The 20,197-nt window shown below is 52.7% G+C and overlaps 1 protein-coding gene across 10 annotated transcripts in view; it reads left to right on the forward strand.

Annotated features, from left to right (window-relative positions):
- Positions 1 to 19,030, forward strand: part of GRAMD2A (GRAM domain containing 2A) — a 35,799-nt gene extending 16,769 nt beyond the window's left edge. For 2 of the 10 annotated variants that reach the window (XM_037047128.1, XM_037047129.1), the window contains 11 exons: positions 12,226 to 12,318; positions 13,189 to 13,246; positions 13,591 to 13,666; positions 14,265 to 14,368; positions 14,954 to 15,052; positions 15,155 to 15,226; positions 15,769 to 15,831; positions 16,825 to 16,969; positions 17,213 to 17,298; positions 18,095 to 18,199; positions 18,463 to 19,030. In XM_037047128.1, coding sequence (XP_036903023.1) covers positions 12,236 to 12,318; positions 13,189 to 13,246; positions 13,591 to 13,666; positions 14,265 to 14,368; positions 14,954 to 15,052; positions 15,155 to 15,226; positions 15,769 to 15,831; positions 16,825 to 16,969; positions 17,213 to 17,298; positions 18,095 to 18,199; positions 18,463 to 18,519 — 948 coding nt within the window. In that variant the 5' untranslated portion in view covers positions 12,226 to 12,235 and the 3' untranslated portion in view covers positions 18,520 to 19,030. The other 8 variants (XM_037047130.1, XM_037047127.1, XM_037047135.1 and 5 more) reach the window with 8 other exon arrangements.
- Positions 19,031 to 20,197: the final 1,167 nt, after the last annotated feature.

Genomic DNA, 20,197 nt, shown 5'->3' on the forward strand with positions numbered 1-20,197 from the left:
TATGTCGTCAGGAGCAAGATGCTTTGCCTCTCTAGGCCTCAGTCTCCTCATTTGTACAATGGGGATGGCGCCGTCTCCCTGTGACACTAGAGCTGAACCGAGGAGGAGAGGAGATCAAGCGCCAGATCCGGTCACCTCCCTTCTCTCGGGCTCCCTCAGCTAAAAGGGTTTGACTCCGTTGGAGAGTGCTGAGAGTCCTTTCTCTTCCTGGCCCTGATGTCTTGTGGGTGTAACCCAGGCTTGGGTGTCAGACACACCTCCACAGGGTCCTGGCTCCTCCGAGGCCTGTGTGCACAGTCACTGAAGCCCACTAAGCCTCCGCTCTCCACTAGGAAAAAGGAAGTGGTGTCTAGGAGGCAGTGTGCGTGTGCCCTGGTGTGTGGTCTTCAGGCACACCGAGAGTGGGGCTTCTTGTCTGGCTGCAAGTGCTGGGGCACTGGAAGCAGAACTCAAAGTTAATGGGCAGCAAAGGCCGTCTTTGCTGTCCCCAGACTGCAAGCTTGGCCCGTGGCCCCTGCTCCTCTCTGTGCCCACTTCCCTCGTCCCTGACCCAGGCTCAGGGGCACGCGGAGGTTCTGCTCCAGCATTGCCTGTTCGCTGTCTCTGGCTGCACACCTCGTAGGGCTCAGAAAGGGAATCGGATGGGACTGCTCCTCTCATCGCTCTAAAGAGGTTGCTGGTCAGCTTGCGAGGGCTGTGCTTGGGGCCAGAGCACACCTGCGGCTCTGCTGGCTGTGGCCAGGGCCCTTCAGGACAGACCGTGATGTCGGGAAGCAGGGCCTCTGGCACTCTGCATCTCCCTCATTTCAAAGATGCCACAGGTACTGGAGGGAAACCAGGCACCTTCCTGGCCCAGGTGTTCTCGGGTCAGCTCCTGAGAAGGATGCCTGTGCCTGTGCTGAGGGCCTCCCATCCCCGAGTCCTTTGCCAGCGCTGCCAAGCCGGACAGCTGGATTGGGATCCACCCTGTGGCCCCAAGTCCCTGAGCCCCACCCCTTACACTCAGCGTGGAGTTCCATTACGGAATTCCCCCCCTTTTCTACTCAGCAGAAAGGGCAAAGCAGCTAATTGTCCTAGATATAAAAGAGCAGCTTAGAAAATAAAAAGTGAGGGGCAGCTTCTGGGCAAGCGTGTAAGTGCAGCTCCTGTGTTAGAAATGTTAGAATTATTTTTTGCCGAAGGAGGACATTACCTTTTATCTTCACGTTTCGGTGCACTGGTGATGAGCCAGACTCTATCCGCAGTTCCACTGTCCCTCTGGGAAAGGTCGGGCCACGGGCCTCGGCCCTTCCGGAAGGTCACAGCATGGCTCCGAGCTGGCTTTGGCCACATGGGGAGGCTGCTGGCCTTCTTACTTGTTTCTTGGCACAACTTAGTAAATGCGCTCTATGACCGTAACGGATGGAGGAAATCTCTATTAACAATGCGATTCCCTGTCCTGCCAAGGATGTTCCTGGAACTCCAGAGGGGCAGGTGAAGGCCCTGGGCCCTGGGTCCAGAGGCCGTGTAGAAGGATTAACCCCGGGGACCAGAAACACAAAGGAATAGGAGTGAGGCAAGATTCATCCAGTGGTTTCATAACCCTGGCTGTGAGTTGGACATCACCCGAGAGCCTTCTGAGGCTGAACCTGCTTTATGACCCAGCAATTCCAATGCCCAGCGTTCACCCATAGAAATGAATCCTTGTGTCCCTAAGACAAGGACTGGAATGTTCACACCAGCACTTTTGGGACAGGCAAAAATGGAAGCTACCCTGGCACCTATCAATAGTGAAATGAATAAATCAATTGGAGTAGGTCCATAGAACAGAATTCTAAACACTAGCGAAAACTCACAGTTTAAAGCTACATGGAACACTGGGTGAGTGTCACTAGTGCATTGCTGAGTAAAAGGAGCCACATAAAAGAACACATAGATATGATTCCATTCAAAGAATGGCCCCAAGAAGCAAATGAGCCCCCGTGGTCAACCGTCCTTCCAGGACAGATGTCCACCCAGCGCCCTGTCCCTAGATGGCTGTTTCCCTGGTCCTCGGGTTTGTGATCTCAGGTGCCTGCTGCTAAGGTGGCTTTGTTGTTTGGAAGGGAAGGTCTCTTCTTGTAGTTCCCAGAGGCACAGGTCCCTGCCCGGCTGCAGGAGAGGGTGGAGCTGTCCCCAGGCTTGGAGAAGAGCTGGCAAGACCCACGGGGATGCTCTGGTATCTCCCACGTCCACAAGAAGTTCCAGGGAGAGTGTGGGCTTCTCCCTGGAGCAGGAGACACTGAAGGGGACCCACTTGTGACAACGAAGGCACCACCGGGTCAGGCAGTGAGGCCTGGCCGTGCTTTTTGCCTCAGCATTGGCTGCGGCACTGCTTCTGTGGAGATGTGGGGGAGTCCTGCAGGGAGGCCCGCCTGCTATAAGGACTCGGCTGGGGCGAGGGGGCAGGGTCGAGGGAGGAGTGCTGCCTGGACAAGCCACAGTCCAGGGAACAGTGCAGTGGGGGCAGCAGGGGCCCAGCTTGCGCTTTCCTGAGCAGCCCCTCCCATCCTGTCTGGGCTGCTTTATCCTTTTCTATATGTTGTCTGCCTCTTTGGATCAGTCAACCACGTGGATTGAGTGCCTACTTGTGCTGGGCCAGGGCTGCCTACCCACCCTGCAGGCCAGGATTCCGAGAGGGAAGGGCCCATTCGTGGGTGACCTACCAGCTCCTGTCCAGCCCCTCCTTCCTCTCCTACTGGGCATCAGGCATTCTCTTTGTCCCTTCATTCTGATCGCCTTGCCTTTTTTTGTCCCCTGCTCCTTCTTGGTGTGTCGTCATCTCCTTTCTCTGTCTCTCCTTCGCTCGTTCATTTAGCAAACACTGGGTGCCTGCTGTGTCCCAGGGATCAGGGGTGTTTCACCCCCCCCCAGGGGGAGCCCATAGTTGATGGGGGGATGGATATAAAAAGACAAGCACAGCCTATTGTGCTAAGTGCTGGTGCAGCAGAATAAAAGAAGGGACAAGGGACCACAGAGGACAAGGGACCACATCTCTACTGTAGAGAAACCAGGGAAGGCTTCCCAGAGGAGGTGACCTTTGAACTGGAGCTTATAAGATGACCAGGTAGATAAGCATAGGAAGGAATTCCAGGTACAGTGAACATGGAGGTGTGAAGGGCTGCTGTGGTGAGGAAGTAAAGGGGCTCAACAGAGCTGCAGGGCAGTCTGGAAAGGGCAGCCGAGAATCAGGAAGACCAGCTGAGGAGGCGAGAGGGAGCTAAAGAAGGAAAGTCAGCAGGAGAGGGGCCAGATCAGATCTGGGCCCCAGATGGCTCTTTGGCAGTGCGCATGCAGCAGAGGGCCAGGTAAGGAAGGACAAGCCTGGGGCAGGTTCCGTTAGGAAGCTGTTGCCAAGTATCCAGGAAAGAGACAAAGGTGGCCTGGGCTTGCGTGGGGCAGCAGGAATGGAGAAAGTGGGTGATACTGTGGGTTAAGTCGTGGTAAGGCTCTCAGGGCCTTGGGGATTGCTTGGTTGAACGGTGGCGTGCAGAATGAGTGCAGGACTCTGGCTCTGGTCCCTGTGGAGGACTGAGCCTTTCAGGGATGCTGGATGCTCAGAAGGGAGCAGAGCTGGGGCCTGAGACTGAGCTCACTTTGATGATGGATACGCCTAGATGGCAGGGCAGAGGTGCAGGGTTAGAGGTATAAATGTGGGAGTGAGTGCCTGGGGGAGGCATTCAGAGCAGAGTGCGTGGGCCCGGTGTCCTGTGAGGCCAAGTCCATGAGATCTGCGGGCAGCAGCTTGACTCTCCATCTATGGGTACCCTACTTATTGCCTCTCTTCCTCCCCTACCTTCTTAGCGTTTCCCCTTTCTTGATGAGTCTAGCACCCCAACTGACATCTGGTGCTAGCTGCCCACCCCTGCCATCTTGGCAGGCCCCGGTCCAGCCTCTTGGTATGAGAAGCTCAGTAAGTATTTGCAGAAGGAATGAAGGTATGGGCAGGTGACCTGAGTTCCCGCCCCAGCCAACGAGGCTGGAGGGCAGAACAGGCACCTGCTGTGTCTTCTGCACAGGTGTCCGGCCTTCCAAGCAGGCTCAGCGGGGTAAAAGGACCTCGTCTGAGGACTTCCCCAACCTTTCCTACCCCTTCAATATACAAAATACTGGTCTCCCCCTGCTCCATTACCCTCATGACAATAATAGTATTTGTGGCTTTGATGGAAAAAATAAATATGGATTTGAGAAATCCTGATTTTTTTCAGTTCTAGTTTACTTTCATTGTTACTTGGTCAATGCCAAATAACATTTCAGGTGTACAGCATAGTTGTTAGACAACCAGATACTTTGCAAAGTGTTCCCCCTGATATTTCCAATACCGACCCGGCACCATATACGGTGATTACAATATTATTGACTGTTTCCGGTGCTGTAGTTTACATCCCTGTGATGGTTTTGTAACTGCCAATTTGTACTTAGTCCCTTCGCCTTATTCACCCAGCCCCTCAGTCTCTCTCTCCTTGGTACTCTCTGCATCTGTGAGTCTGGTTTAATTTAACTTGTTTCTTTTGTTCTTTAGATTCCATATATAAGTGGTATCATATAATTTGTCTTTCTCTCTATGACTTATTTCACTGAGCACAATACCCTCAAGGTCTATCCATGCTGTCACAAATGGTAAGATTTCATTCTTTTTTTAAGTTGTATTTCATTGATTGTGTTAGTACAGCTATGTCAACTCCCCCGCTTTGCCCCCCTCCACCCAACAACCCCTGCTCCCTCAGGCAATGCCCACACCATTGTTCAGGTCTATGGATCATGTGTATAAATAAATACTTTGGCTACTCCATTTCCTATACTATACCTTCCACCCCCCTGGCTATTCTGTAACTATTTGTACTTCTTAATCCCTTCACCTCTTCATCCTTCCCCCCCCCACATCCTCCTGCCATTGGCAGCTATCAAAACCCTCTCTGTATCCATGATTCTGTTTCTGTTCTTCTTGCTTGCTTGCTTGCTTTGTTTTTTAGATTCAATTGTTCATGGATATGTATTTATTGCCATTTATTGTTCATAGTTTTGATCTTCTTTTTCTTAAATAAGTTCTTTTCAAATTTTGTATAATAGTGGTTCAATGATGATGAACTTCTTTAGTTTTTTCTTCTGGGAAGCTCTTTACCTTCAATTCTAAATGATGTTTTTGNTCCCCCCCCACATCCTCCTGCCATTGGCAGCTATCAAAACCCACTCTGTATCCATGATTCTGTTTCTGTTCTTCTTGCTTGCTTGCTTGCTTTGTTTTTTAGATTCAATTCTTCATGGATATGTATTTATTGCCATTTATTGTTCATAGTTTTGATCTTCTTTTTCTTAAATAAGTTCTTTTCAAATTTTGTATAATAGTGGTTCAATGATGATGAACTTCTTTAGTTTTTTCTTCTGGGAAGCTCTTTACCTTCAATTCTAAATGATGTTTTTGGTGGGTAGGGCAATCTTGGCTGTAGGTCCCTGCTTTTCATGACTTTGAATATTTCTTACCAATCCCTTCTAGCCTGCAAAGTTTCTTTTGAGGAATCAGCTGACAGTCTTATGGGGACTCCCCTGTAGGTAACTAAGTGCTTCTCTCTTGCTGCTTTCTCTTTCTGGCAGCCTCTTTGTATTCGTTTCTATGTATTAGGTAAAGCTGCTTTGACTCTGTGTCTTGGTAGTGTGGCCTAATATGTACTGTGGCCTACTATGTAGTAGGTGTCCTGTATGGTCCAATGGCACAGCCTCCCCTTTCACCCAAGCTGGGTACTCAAGGTGTGCCTTTTGTGTGGGCTGAGTACACCCTCCTCTTGTAGATGAGCATTGGTTGCTGTTGTCAGGTCAGTGGGAAGGATTTACCCAGGCCAGTCAGTTACAGGGATTGGCTGTGACCACTGATCGCCAGCCTGCACCCTCTGTGGAGGATCATCTGGACGGGGGCAGGGTGGTGGTGCTCTGATACGGTCTGTAGCTGTGCACTGGGTGTGCAGGCTCTGGGGTTTCCTGGGTGGTGCAGGTCAAGGTCAGCCCCACCTGTCTTTGCCCAGGGCCACCTGGCCTGGGCTCTAAAGCAATCTGAGATTGTTGCTATTTGTGCTGGTCATGGAGATTCCCAGGCAAAGCCAAACTGTGAATCCAGGCTGGCTGCTACCAATGCCATGCCTGGACCACTTAGAAAAGGGTATGGGGGCTCGGGGCTCACTGAGATCAGCTGTTGCTTTTTTGAGAAGATTTAGGAGGTTGTGAAGCAGAAGCCAAGACTAGCCACTCTTATGGAAAAGCAGCTTGGGTCAGCCCATACATTGGGTGGAACAGAGTCTCAGGGAGTCTCCAGGGTGGGGCAAACAGTCTTAGCAATGTTATTGGAGTCTCAGATATGGCACTCACCTGCTTTCTCTGTGGCTCAGTGTGGAATGATGTGGTTTCTTTAAATCCATAGATACCAGACTCCCATTCAACTCAGTTTCTGACAGTTCTCAGTGATGATTGTTCTGTACTTTAGTTGCAATTTTGATTTGATTGCACGCTGAGGTGAGCTGTGTTTACCTAGGCCACTATCTTGACTGGAAGGAAAAGGATTCTATTTTTTATGGCTAAGTAATATTCCATTGTATATATGTACCACCTTTTCTTTAGGTAATCATCTGTTGATAGGCACTTGGCTTGCTTCCATACATTGTAAATAACACCGCAATATACACAGGGGTGCATATATACTTTCCCATTAGGGTTTGGGGTTTCTTTGGATATAGACCCGGAAGTAGAACTGCTGGGTCATAAGACAGGTCTACTTTTAATCTTTTGAGGACGCTCTATCTTGTTTCCACAGTGGCTGCACCGATCCACATTCCCATCAACAGTTCACGAGGGTTCCCTTTTCGCCACGTCCTTGTCAACACTTGCTTGTTGATTTGTTGATGGTAACCACTCTGACAGGTGTGAGGTGATATCTCATTGTGGTATTTCTCTGATTAGTGACATTAAGTATTTTTTCATGTCTATTGGCCATCTGTATGTCCTCTTTGAAGAGGTGTCTATTCAGGTTCTCTGCCCATTTCTTAATTGGATTGTTGACTTTAAGCAGTATGCGTTCTTTATAAATTTTGGATATTATTCCCTTGTTGTGTGTTTCATTGACAAATCTCATTCAGGAGGTTGTCTTTTGTTTTGTTGATGGTTTCCTGTGCTGAGCAAAAACTCTTTAGTTTGATGTGATCCCATTTATTTATTTTTTTATGTTCCTTCCCAAAAAGATATATCAGAAAAAAATTGCTAAGAGAAATGTCAGACATTTTTTTATTTACTCATTTTTTTCAAGCCAGTCAAATTGAGTAGTGGGAGGTTGTTTTTCCAACTTTAGTGACACTTATTTACTCATTTTTTATCCTTGCCCAAGGACATTGTTTTCATTGCTTTGAGAGAAAGAGAAAGAGACAGACAGACAGACAGACACCGATTGGTAGCTTCCCATATGAGCCGCAACCAGGGATTGAACCCACAACCTGGGTATGCACCCCTACCAAGAATTGAACCCTCAACACCTTTTGGTCTACAGGTTGAGTCTCCAACCAAATGAGCCATATACCAGCCAGGGCAAAAAATGTCAGAGATTTTACTATCTGTTTTCTTCTAGGAGTTTTATGGTTTTGAGTCTTACATTTAAGGTTTTAATCCATTTTGAGTTTATTCTTGGATATGGTGGAAGAAGGTGATCTAGTTTCATTTTTGTGTGTACATCTGTCCCGTTTTTCCAGCACCATGTGTTTAATCGACTGTGTTTACCCCATCGCATGTTCTAACCTCCTTTGTCAAATATTAATTGACCATGTAGACATGGGTTGGTTTCTGGGCTCTCAGTTCTATTCCATTGAGCTGTATCCCTGTTTTTATGCCAGTACTATTCCATTTTGATTACTACAGCCTTGCAGTATAGTTTGACTATCACGTAGTGCGTACTTTTGTTTCTTCTTTCTCAGTATTCCTGAGGCTATTTGGTCTTTGTGGTTTCATATACATTTTTGGATTTCTTGTTCTAGTTCTGTGAAATATGCCATTGGGCCCTAGTTGAGTAGCTCAGTTGGTGAGAGCATTGTCCCAGGTTGTGGGTTTGATCCCCAGTGAGGGTACATACAAGGGGCATTCAATCAATGGATGAACAGGTGGAGCAATGGGTCAATGTTTCTCTCTCTCCCCCTACTCCCTCTCTCTCTTCCCAAGATCAATAAAAATAAAATATTATTGGTAGCCCTGGCTGGTGTGGCTCAGTGGACTGAGTCCTGGCCTGTGAACCTAAAGGCCACCAGTTCGGTCCCCACTCAGGGCACGTATCTGGGTTTCGGGCCAGGTCCCCAGTAGGGGGCACATGAGGGGCAATTGATCAATGTAACTCTGTCATGTCTATGTTTCTCTCCCTCTCTTTCTCCTTCCCTTTCCTTCTCTCTAAAAATAAATAAAATCTTTAAAATATGTTATTGATATTTTTATAGGAATTGGGTTGAAGCTATAGATTGCTTTGGGTAATATGGACATTTTAGTGATGTTAATTTTTCCTATCCATGAACACAGTGTATGCTTCCATTTATATGAAGCTTCTTCAGTTTCTTCAGTGTCTTATAATTCTCTGAGTATAGTTCTTTTACCTTCTTGGAGAACCTGTACTATTATTAACTCCGCAGTGTGCACGTGGAGGTGGGATGGGCATGGATGGGCAGAGCGTGTAATTCACAGGGCACAGAGTAAGAGCAACTCACTTGAAAAAGTCTATGCGAGAATGGATGGAGGCTGTCAGCAGTGTGGGGGGACCACAGTAGCTGCCCCCGCCCCCAGCTCCCTGCTCTTGAAACCTCCTTCCTGGCCTCTGGGTGGAACCCAGTTAGCCTCTGGGTACCCACCCACCTGTCTGGTTCTGCTGCTGAATGCTCAGTGATCACTCCACCCTAGATCTTTGCTCTGCTTTCTTTCTTTTAACTCATCTGAACAAACACTGTAGGGGCGAAGACTAATTAGTAGAACATCTGAGTTGAAGGCAATTTTGAAAGCAGTGCACATCGGCCACAGGGCGGTCTCCTCGTCAGGACAGCCAGGAGAGCTGGCTCATGAAGGAAGGATGGAAGAATGGACACGAAGGAAGGACTCGTAACCATCCTACTGACCACAAGAAAAGGGGTCGCTTTTAGCTGAAAGATATTTGGAAGTTGTGTGTTCCCGAATGGCACCATTTATTACTGCGATTTTCTTCATGGAGATGCAGTGGGAATGTGCACAGCCCTCTTCTGTTATCCTCACCGTCTGTAGCTCCTCCAGCTTCTGCTCTTTACCTTGCTTACACAGTCTTCTCCCAGCCATTCCTCCAACAAGTGCCTGCCTGTACCCTGGGGTTCAGGCTCAGGGGGTCAGTGTGGAGCAGGCAGAGTCCCTCAAGTCCAGAGCCCTGGAGAAGAACAGTGGGAGCACACCAATAGCAGGACGGGTGTGATCTGGATGTCGGGAGGGCCCCAGCTGGGCCTCTGCCCTGGGCTTCGGATGGCTGAGGGAAACCTCTCCTCCCTGAGAAAGTCACATTTAAACCCAAAGGTGAGCGGTTTAGGATGCATCCATGCAAGGGCATGATTATCCATGCACAGTTAGATTATGCAAGGTCATAGTCCTACCCCGTGGGTAAGGCTCAGCTTCCTTTTCTCTCAGAGCCCTCCCATATGTAACTCTTTCACTCAACCATCTTCAGGTCCTCTGAGTTCCGGCAGCCCCTCCAGCTCCAGTCACACTCTCCAGTGCCTGAGGGACAGTCTTCCTGCCTCTGAAACCACGAGCCAAGCTCCACCTCCTTCTCCTCGGGGTCCTGTTTTATCCCCTGGTCTTCAGGCTCAGGAGCTTGTTCCTTAGAGTGAAGCCCATGCCCTCCTCGTCCCTGGTGGCCCGGTGGGGCCATGGGCTGCCCAGCTGATACTCTCTGAGGGCTCAGGGTTTGACCTGGACGTGTGCCACCTTAGGGGCCACTCTTGTCACAGCACTCAAACCAAGTAAGGGACAGAGAGATGGGACGGATAGAGTCTACCACACAAAAATTAAACACAAGTATAGCAACAATACCAGACAAAACTAAAAGGCAAATGACTAACGGGGGGAAATAGTTGCAAAAATGATAAGCCAAGGATTAATGTTCTCCGTACAGAGTTTGTACAAATCAGTAAGAAAAATAGGAAGATCCTTTGCAGACAATTCACATTTCAGTGGTTAATAAATATTTGGGGAAAAATGTTCAACCTACCAGTAAGTGCAAATGGAAATACAAACAAGACATTCTCACCTATGAAATTTGCCAAAGGTGAGAAAGAGACGGTACCCAGTGTAGAGCTTGGACGTACGGCCGCGGGCACCCGGAGTCAGTGCTAAGTCCCCATCAACGGGTAAAGCGGCTGGAAAGCATTTTGGAAGTGGGTCTAGCGAGCCTGAGAAGTGTTCACTCTCGGTCTGCTCTTTTCACTTCCGAGACTCTTATCTTCGAACAGTGACAGTGATATGGAGAATTTCTCATGATCTTATATTAAGAAAGAAAAACAGGACATACAAATTATATGATATGGAATCCCACTCACATAAATTATACATGTATGCATAAATGTATCTGGGTGATTTGGGGGGATATTTTTCTTAGGGGTGATTTTAATCCTGATATTTATATATTTTCTATAATTAGCATTAAAAACCAAGGGGGGGCCCTGGCTGGTGTGGCACCCTTAGTTGGGTATCATCCTGCAAACCAGAAGGTCGCGGGTTTGATTCTGGGCGCATGCCAGGGTTATGGGTCTCTCACACTGATGCTTCTCTCCCTCTTTTTCTCCTGCCCTCCCCTCTCTCTAGAATCAATAAAAGAAAAAAAAAATTAAATCAAGGGGGAAAAAAGCCTCTGTGAAATGTGAAATGATGGAACAAAATAAATTCTGAAGTTAACTTTGGGAGTCAAAGTGTCAAATCACTACAATCTGTCACTTTGCAAGATTTAAGAAATACATGTTGATGTGTATATCAAAACCCTCCGTCGGGCTGAGGCGGAGGCCAGCAGGTCACAGAGCTGTGGCTGGGCCGATTTTGCAGGTGAGGTCACTGGGTTGTGATATGTGTACAGCCTGTGCCCTGCTTGGTCTCAGTTTCCTAATCTGTACAAGGGTCTGGTGGCGGGGGTGGGGGTGGGGGTGGGGGGGCGGGAATCAGACTAAATAATCTCTGAGAGTCCTGGCAGATCTCTGCTGAGTCTGTAGCTCTGTTCTAGAAGGACAGAACTTGGACTTGCCTGAGTCACAGACTGAGCAACTGAGCGCTGTGATTGGCAGGCTCCAGGTTCCAGCTCCTCACTTGGGAGAGACCACTGCACAGGGCCTGTTACCTATTCCTGCCACCGCACTGTCCTGCCTCTGCTCTGCGTGTTGGCCACTCTCTCTTCCCATCAGCCCTGGGCCCAATTTGACTGCTCAGGCTTTGTTATTTCCAGCCTGTCTTCCTGGAGGGGCAGAAAGTGGGGAACCCTATTATTTGGAGCCATTTAGTGGAGGCATGAACCCAAAGGCAATTGAGGGGCTCCCACTTCCCAGGGAGGGGTGTCTCCTCCTTCCAGGGCCTTCAGTCTGGGACATTGTTGAGACAGACTGGCTCTCAGGCTGCACCACCCTGACTGTCCAAAGGCGGCCAGGGCTGACTCCACTGTGGGAGTGTGGAGCCAGTGTGGGGCAGCTCCTCCCCTCCTGGCCCACATCTACCTGTGGGCTCTCCGGAATCCACTCCCACACCCTAGGCCGCCTCAGTTCCTCAGCTTTGAAGAGGCCTTCTGTGTCCAGAGCCCTTTCCCAGAAACTGACGGTTCACGGTAAAGCTCAGAACTGGCTTTCAGCCTTGAGTGCGTCTCAGAGTCCTCCCCGCCAGTGTGCAGTCTAAAGGGTGGGACCAGAGGCCTAATTCTGCCTGGCATCCACATGCGGTGGACTGATTTTCTTCTGGCCAACTGATAAACTGAACTCAGACTTCTAGGAAAGACGACTAGTGAGACTCCCTCCTCTGTTGGCCGATCCAGAACACCCGTCTGAGCGGCGACCTGAGGGCTGCAGTGTCTTCACGGCCTCGCCCCGAATAGCAGGGCCAGTGTGGGGCAGCAAGCAGAGGCAGCTGCCCTGGGTATGGTGGAGCTTGTGGGGAAAGGTGTTCCCATGAAGCCCCCCTTCCCAACGTGGGCCTGTTTCTTCTTAGCAACCAACAGATGCATGGGAAGACGACTTCTCTGAAGAGCCCCGTGTTCTGCACAGAGAAACTGGACAGGGTTCAGACACCCCAGGACTCCAGGTGAGGTCCTGCTAAGTCATGTAGATAGGCATGTAGGCTGGGGGTAGGAAGCCCTCTGGAGGTGACTTGTTGGAGATGGGACCGTAAGGCTGAGTGAGAATGTTAGGTGGAGCCTAGGTTGCCCAGGGCCTCTTCCTCCCACTCCCAGGCCTGACCCAGTGCACTGGGACCTAGCAGAGTCCCGGCTTCTCAGGTTACCAGCCTCCTCCCCTGCCCACCTGTCCTCAGGCCAACTTGGCTAGGACAAAGGTTTGCGTTTCAGCACCTCCCCATTCTCCCCCAACCTTGGTAGCCTCTGTGAGGTCAGGTGAGTCTGCCAAACATCTCGCTGCAGAGCCACCAGGAAGAGGCTGGTGGGAGGGCAGCCTAGCTGGGATCATGGCCCGTGGTCAGGCCCCGGAGCTGTGAGTCTGACATCATCATCTCGCCCACTCCCCAGACTGGTTCTCTTCCCTCCCTGTGCCTCCTACTCCTTTATTTGTGAGTCTGTTCCTCTGCCTCCCCCTCAGCCAGAGAAATAGGAGAGGGTTTTTGACGCCCAGGGGTGGATGGCTCCTAAGCACCTCTGGGAGATCTAAGCTCAGGCCGAGCAAATCTCCTGGGGGGGGGGGGCGGCAGGGCACTGCTCACAGTGGTCTGGAGGAGGGGTCATTGGGACTCTTTTGTGTGGCCCCAAACAGGAGTGTCCTTCCCCCAGGGTCGCCTTACTTGGCTGCTGTGCTTATCACTGTGCTGTAGCCCCTAGAGAAGGGCCCTCCTCCAATCTCTGCCCTAAGCTTCTGGCTTGAAGCCAGCGCAGAACTGGCACTGAGGATGCATGGATAGGGCTTGAGGGTTCCTCGCCGCTGGAATGGAATATCTCCTTTGCAGTCTGCACTGGCCAGAAGGCCTGAAGAGTGAAGAGATAAAGAAGTGTAGTCGAGAAGGGGTAAGTGCGTGAAGGCTGACTTCTTGCTGCCCAGCAAGAGAGGGGCCCTGGAGCATCTGAATTCAGTGACTGCTGGCTCCCTGGCCACCAGTGCACCTGAACAGTGTCCCCTCCTGGGTGGGAGTGGTGCATTTCCCTTCCAGGCATAGGCTGCCTGTCAGGGCCCAGCGTGACCAGGGGACAAGCTGTGCTCGGAACTCAGCCCTCTGCACCCGCCGGCTACTTACCGGCCTCTTCCATGCTCAGTCCCCGGGGGGCCTGTGGCATGACCTGGTTGGCTGGAGCAGGGCCCCTTTGATGTGTGATCTCCCATGACTTCTCAGCCCCAGCCCGTGTGTTTGCAGACACTGCTGAATAAATACAACCAGCAGTACCACAAGCTGTTCAAGGACATCCCCTTGGAGGAAGTGGTTCTCAAAGGTGAGCTGTCTCAAAGGTGCCTGCATTCCCCGGGCAGGCACCTGCAGTGCCCGAGGCCCAGGTACTGGCCTCACAATTTAGAAATGGGAACTGGCTGCCCTTTGGATGTGGTTGGTCTGTTTTTCTTCAACAGTGTGAGAAGACTAGGTTGGTTTGGGATATGAAGTTGAATTTATGAAAGTTTTCTTGAGGAAATGTCAGGGCTTCCAAATCTTCTATCTGTTCTGCTCTTATCAGTGACTATTCTTTCCTGCCCAGGCCTCTCCCCGAGCCTGTGGGAGCCCTCTCTGCAGGCAGAGCAGGCCGGGCAAGGGATTCTTCTTGAGGGAGTGAGACTCCAGGCTCGGGGCACCAGGGCAGAACCCTGCCCAGGCCCTCTGGGGTGTGGGTGGAGCGAGAGGAAACCTCTAGCAGTCTGCTGGCAAGGGGTGGGGGCAGTCAGGACTCCTGGGGTGCTGGGGACAGGTTGTTTGGGAAGTCGGGGTCTGAGAAGACCATTCCTGAGGCTGGATTCTGGACTCTCGAGTGTGAGGACTGGGCCCCTGCGGCTTCCTGACGGACTCCCCTCATGGCAGCCTTCTCTCCTGTGACTTCCCAGTGTGCTCCTGCGCTCTCCAGAGGGACCTCCTTCTCCAGGGCCGGCTCTATATCTCCCCCAACTGGCTCTGCTTCCATGCCAGCCTCTTTGGCAAGGATATCAAGGTAGTAAAGAGTGGCAAGGGCTGCTGTAGTCCAGGGGGGTCCAGCCCCAGCCCAGGGAAGACAGCCCCCACCCCGCGGGCACACCTGGTCTCACGTCTGTCTCGCCGCTTGCTGGTTGGATGAGCGGTGCTGCCCCTTCCAAAACAGGGGCCCCAAAGCGAGACTCCACATCTGGCCTGAGTCAGCCTGAACAGTTCTCAGCCCAATTGTTCTGCCTCGGAAATGCCCACAGAATCAGAGTGGGATGTCATACTTGGGGGGAGCCATAACTGTGGTCAGGAAGTAGCTCAGGGAAGTCCATCTCTAGGGCACAGGTTCAACACAGCCGCCATCCTTGGCCTCTTGAATAAGAGGGCGAACGCCTGGAATGACGTGCTGCCAGGGCTGGGCACAGTGGGGGATACCTTGAAGGAACGCCTGCAGGGGGAGGGGAAGCTCCGGGCACCCTCTGCCACACGGGGCCAGGCTCCTCCTTGGTCCCCGTGCTTGGCTCACTGCCAGCTGGGGCTGGGGCCCTGTGACAGAAGCAGAGGGACCCTGTCCTTGGGAATGGGTCCCGAGAGCCGTGTGTTTCTCCCCTCGCAGGTGGTCATTCCCGTGGTGTCTGTGCAAATGATCAAAAAACACAAGATGGCACGGCTCCTGCCCAACGGTCTGGCCATCACCACCAACACGAGCCAGAAGGTCCATGAGACCCCGAGCCACAGTCCCGCCGGCCTCCCACCCCCACCGCACACTCCCAAGTCTCTACTCACCCCACCCCTCTGTTTCCTTTTCTTGTTCCAGTATGTTTTTGTGTCACTGCTCTCCCGGGACAGCGTGTATGACATGCTGAGGAGGGTCTGCACTCACCTACAGGTATGGAGCTCTGGAGCAGGAGTGAGGCAGGGGGGCCACTCAGGCCTGGGCTGAGGTCTTGGGAACAAGGCCGTTGGGGAGATCGGCCCATTTCTTCAGCCCAGGGAACAGGGGCATGGAGAGGGGAGTAACGGGCTCAGCCTCTGTATCAGAGGCCATCCTTGGACTATGTGTATTTGTGAGCACGTCTCTTTGAGGCCAGCGGGACTCGGTGTATCCCCACGTATACGCCCTCCCCTGGGCTTCCTCAGTGTACAAGCAGATGGCAGCATGGGCTGCTTCCGCTGCTTCCCTGGATGCCTGTAGCTCCCTCTGGCCTAAGGTGAGGAAGCGGGAGGGGTGGCAGTGGCTCTGGAGAGTAGTGACCTTGAACTTGCCCCTCTGCTCCAGCAGTAAATCGGGCACCCCTGCAGATGCTGGGAGCTAGGCTCCATCTGATCCCAAATGCAGGTAGAGTTCTCTTAAGGCATGCCAATGCCTCCCCATGCCTGACTGTGGCTGTTCCAGATGAACAAGTCACCCCTATTCTCTTTCCTCCTCAGCCTTCCAGCAAGAACAGTCTGAGTGTAAGAGAATTTCCAGAGGAACCTGAGTGCGAGTCCCTGGTGAGAGCCGAGGCTGGGAGCAACCACTGCCGGCTTGGGATTGCCTATGGCTCCGAGGCTCAGACCTTCCAGGCAGGGAGGGGCCGCAATGCACAACTGAGGCACCGAGCTCAAGAGCCAGCAGCCATGCTGTGTCAGGGGTCTCCTAGACCCACCGCACCCACACCATGCAGAGCCACAGGTCCTGGGCAGATCCACTGGCTTTGTGAGCAGAACAGATTCCTAGCCCTCAGAACAGTCCGGATCGGATCCCACACCTTTACAGGGGCAGAACCAGTGGCCCATCCTTTTTCTTTTCGTGAAGTCAGGAGGGCCTTTTAGAGGACAGAGATATCCCTGGAGAACTTCGAAGGCTGTTACTGCAGAACCGAGACTCATTTTAGACCTGCTGAGACCCCAGCAGTTTGCTCTGTCCGCTGGGGTTCTGGGGAGGCGGAGCTGAGTTTTGAGAGTAGGGATGGGAGGTGGAAGTGGCCCCACGGTGTTTGAAGCCTCCTGCAATAACTACCAAGCAGTCAGCCAAGCATGCAGTGCGCACAGTGCCACGTAGGGAGATAGAAGGTGATGTTCCCATTTTTGTGGACGGGGACCTTAAGTGCCCACTGCCAAGATCAGTGGCGTGCTCAGGCTGAGAGCCCAGATGAGGAGTCGCGACTCATCCCGCCTGGGACAGGTTGTGCCGAGCCTTCTTCGACTCCACTTGCCTGAGCGCGTACTCAGGTGGTCTCATGTCTTGGATCCCGCCGTGTCTCTACTCTAGCGGTGCGCAAAGACGTTGTTCCCTGGAAGAGCAGCTGGTCACAGCAAGGGAGCAGAAAGGAGACTGCGGTTGCCCCGGCAGTGGTCCTCCTCCCGGGTACCTGCTCCCACGCTGTGCTGGGCATCTGTGGTGGCAATATGTGACGAACGCGTTGATAAAGCTAGTATGGGCCCCTCAGGGCAAGTCAGATCCCAAGGACCCTGATGGGACAGCTTCTCCTGCTTTCCCTGCAGGAAGTCCTCATCCCTGAGATGAAGTGGAGGAAAGTGTGCCCTGCCTCGAGGTCCCTGTCCCTCCCAGACAGCATCCCCTGTGTCCCACGGGCACCCACGGACTCCCGGGACAGCCTGTTCCCCTCCAGGAACCCCCCGCGGTCTGGTGAGTTCAGGGGGCTTGTCCACGGCAGCGGCAGCAAACACCAGGCTTCTCCTCTTCTTGCTTCTGTGAAAAGGGATCATCGCAGCCAGCAGCGCTTCTGAGAGCTGTTTCTTTCTTCCTCCAAGTCCATAGGGCAAGCCGAGAATCCCAGCCGCTTCAGAGAATGGCAGAATGTGGGCATGCCCATGCTGAGCTGGGGCCCCGCCTGTCCCAGGAAGGTGACTAACTGCTCTCTCACTGCAGAAAATGCCGTCTGTGCACAGGAGGCACTGGAGGAGGAGCCCAGGAGCAACGAGGAACTGAGGCTCTGGAATTACCGGCTCCTCAAGGTCTTCTTCGTGTTGTAGGTGACTGTATTCGGGGGGCAGGTAGACCCACTCGGCTGTCTGGGTGTTTGGAACGGGCGCCCTGGTATGTGGGCCCCCGTTCCAAACAGGTATCAAGAGCCAGGGGAACATTCTGAGTCAACCGGAAGCTCCTGGGTGGTGTCTGGAGGTCACCTGGCAGGCCCTTCTGTGGTGAGACAGAGTATCTAGTTTTTATTTTTATAACCCTGTAATTTAGGGTTAGGGCTAGGCACAAGGCGGAGGGCAGGGTATGGAACTGTTGGGAAAAGGACAAGTGGTACAGAACTGGGGAGGGCTGGCATCAGACAGACTAGGGGAAAGCCACCGTGAGGGCGGTTTCTGGCACCCCGGACTTGTCTGTGACTGCCTAAGGACCAGCGGGCAGGGGGCTGGGTGGGCTGTGTCATGAACAGCAGGCCCTGGCTTCCTCTCCTCTAGTCTCATCGCCTTCCCCTGGCTCAGCTGGCTGGGGCCTACCCCCTTAGAGGGTGATTTTCCTCTCCCAGAGGAGGTGCCGGGAAGGTACCCAAGCTGGCTGGTTAGAGGGAAGGCAGGAACAGCTGAAGAACCCGAACTCCTGCTGGGCCTTGAGGACACCTCCAGGGACACGAGCCTCAGCCTGCCCATGTGGTCGCAGGCTGGACTGCGGCTGCGGGGCCAAGGGTTCTGTAATTCTTCCAGTTGCCAGAGTAGCTCAGTCCCCCTCCTACTTTTGGTGAGCCTCTAAAGACGCCCCTCTTCTAGAAGAGAGACTCAGCCCCCGTCCCTTTCCCTCCAGGATCTGCTGCTTGGTCCTGTCCTCATCCTATCTGGCATTTCGCATCTCCCGGCTGGAACAGCAGCTGTGCTCCCTGAACTGGGACGGCCCAGTCCCTGGGCACAGGTGACGCCCCTTTCTCTTCCCAGTGCCTCTGGGATTCAGGGCTAAGGGCAGGGACCAAAACCTACAGTTGGGCTGCTCGTGACTCTCACTGGGCTGGCCCTGCCCTCGACATGCTGGCCGGATGGCCCCAAGCAAGGTTGGGCAGGGCGTGCCGGGTGCGCAGACCCCACCCGACCCACTTTCCGAGGGCAGCAGGGGAGGCTTCCTTGGCCTTTCTACCGTCCAGGCCCTTGCTCTGATCTGGGCATCTCTCCTGTGTGTAGGTGACAGCCTCTCGGCCTCTGTCCTCACTCCGCCCGGAAGAATGCCCTGGAGGCTAAGGGTCCATCAGCGGCCCCCTTGGGCCCAGGACGCTGCTGTTTTGCTGAGACTGACTGTGAAGGAAAACAGCCCCAAATCTCTCCTCTTCCCCTGACTCTCTGCTTCCTTTAATGAGTGAACTGAAGTATCTGTTTGAAAAAGCTCCTACTGTTTTGAACTCAGACAAAAGCCAGATTTTAAGAACCAGCTGAGGAATCCTATGCACTAAGCTTCAGCAACCAGTTCAGTGCAAAAAAAAAAAAAAAGTTACCTTGTTCGTCAGAAACAGTTCTGGCACACAGGAGGGCACCAGGGGCCACACCAAGGGACAGAGGCCATGTTCTGACATGCGAGAGGCAGCTCTTTGTCACATGGCTCAGTCCAGTGCTGGGACAGAGGCTAGTACCCAAACCACGAGTGTGGGCTCTGTTCTCTCCCCACATACAGAGAGGGTCCCTGCTCTTTGGCCCACAGGACTTCTCTGCAGGGGTCCAGGCACCTACCCACCAGGCCTAGGGCAGACTGGAGGGAGGTGGGGGCAAATTATGAAAGGGGAGAGGGAAAGGTCTGTGGCCAGGATTCCATCAAGAAAGGAATATTTGCCCAGTTGGTTGGAGCATCATCTCGGAAACCAAAAGGTTGCGAGTTCTATTCCCGGTCAGGGCAGGTTCAGTCCCTAGTTAGGGCACATGTGGGAGGCAACTGATTGATGTTTCTCTCTCACATCAACACACCCCCCCTTCTCTCCTCCTCCTCCCTTCCCCTCACACTAAAGTCAATAAGCATGTCCTTGTTTGACATTTTAAAAGAAAGTGTGCTGAGGCTCCACGTGAGGAGGCTGGCTAACCCTTGGAGGACACTGCTGGGGCAGGGGCAGTGGCCGGGGCTGGGAAGGAGACCAGAGGTCTGGCACTCCATTCTTTAGCTGCCGCTTCCTTGTGGGACGGTGGGGCAGGGCCTTTGATCGCAGACCGGCACCAGATCTCCCCCCGGTGTGCACACACATTCCAAAGTGCCGCAGGTGGAGAGTAGGCATGACAAGGGTGGTGGCTTTGAGCCGAGGTATTGCTTGGTTCTCTCTGCCTGCCTGGCTACATCTTTGGCGTGGCCAAGAGCAGCCTGTTGGGGAGGCATGGCTGGGGCCCGGGCGTGATGCCTACATTCCCTGTAGCCACTCTATAGCCTCTGTTCTCCATGCAGAAGGTGGAGGTGTCCAAAGTGGTTCTGGTACAGTGCAGGGACCAAGGCAAGTCAGTCTGATACCTTTGGGAACAAGAGAGGGAGGGGGATGGAAAGTGTAAACAGGTGTGGCTCTGATTTAGAGGTTCCTCCGTCTCTGTCAAGGTCTCTTCTAGTCTGAAAAGCTGCTCTGTGCCTCAGAACTCTGGCCTGCTCTCCCTAGGGGTCCCACACGCTACCACTGGGACTCGGGAAGTTCTGTAAGGGCTGTGGTGAGGCCAGCAGGGTCAGGGAAAGTCACTGGTGGCGAGGGGCGTGGTGTCAGAAGTGACCACTGTTTCCCACTTTCAGACACCTGAGAGGTTCACTGGGAGGAAGTCCAAGTGGAAATTATTTTCTACCGTGCCATGACCATCTGTCCTGTGTATGACAAACCCCAATGAGGACTGGAGGGACTGACAGTACGACTCGCTGAGCTCCATCTGCAGGCCTCTGGGGTCTGGGGTCTCGGATTAAGTT

Source organism: Sturnira hondurensis, unplaced genomic scaffold (genome assembly GCF_014824575.4).
Source record: "Sturnira hondurensis isolate 20B ecotype Veracruz unplaced genomic scaffold, ASM1482457v3 Scaffold0005329, whole genome shotgun sequence".
NCBI lineage: Eukaryota > Metazoa > Chordata > Mammalia > Chiroptera > Phyllostomidae > Sturnira > Sturnira hondurensis.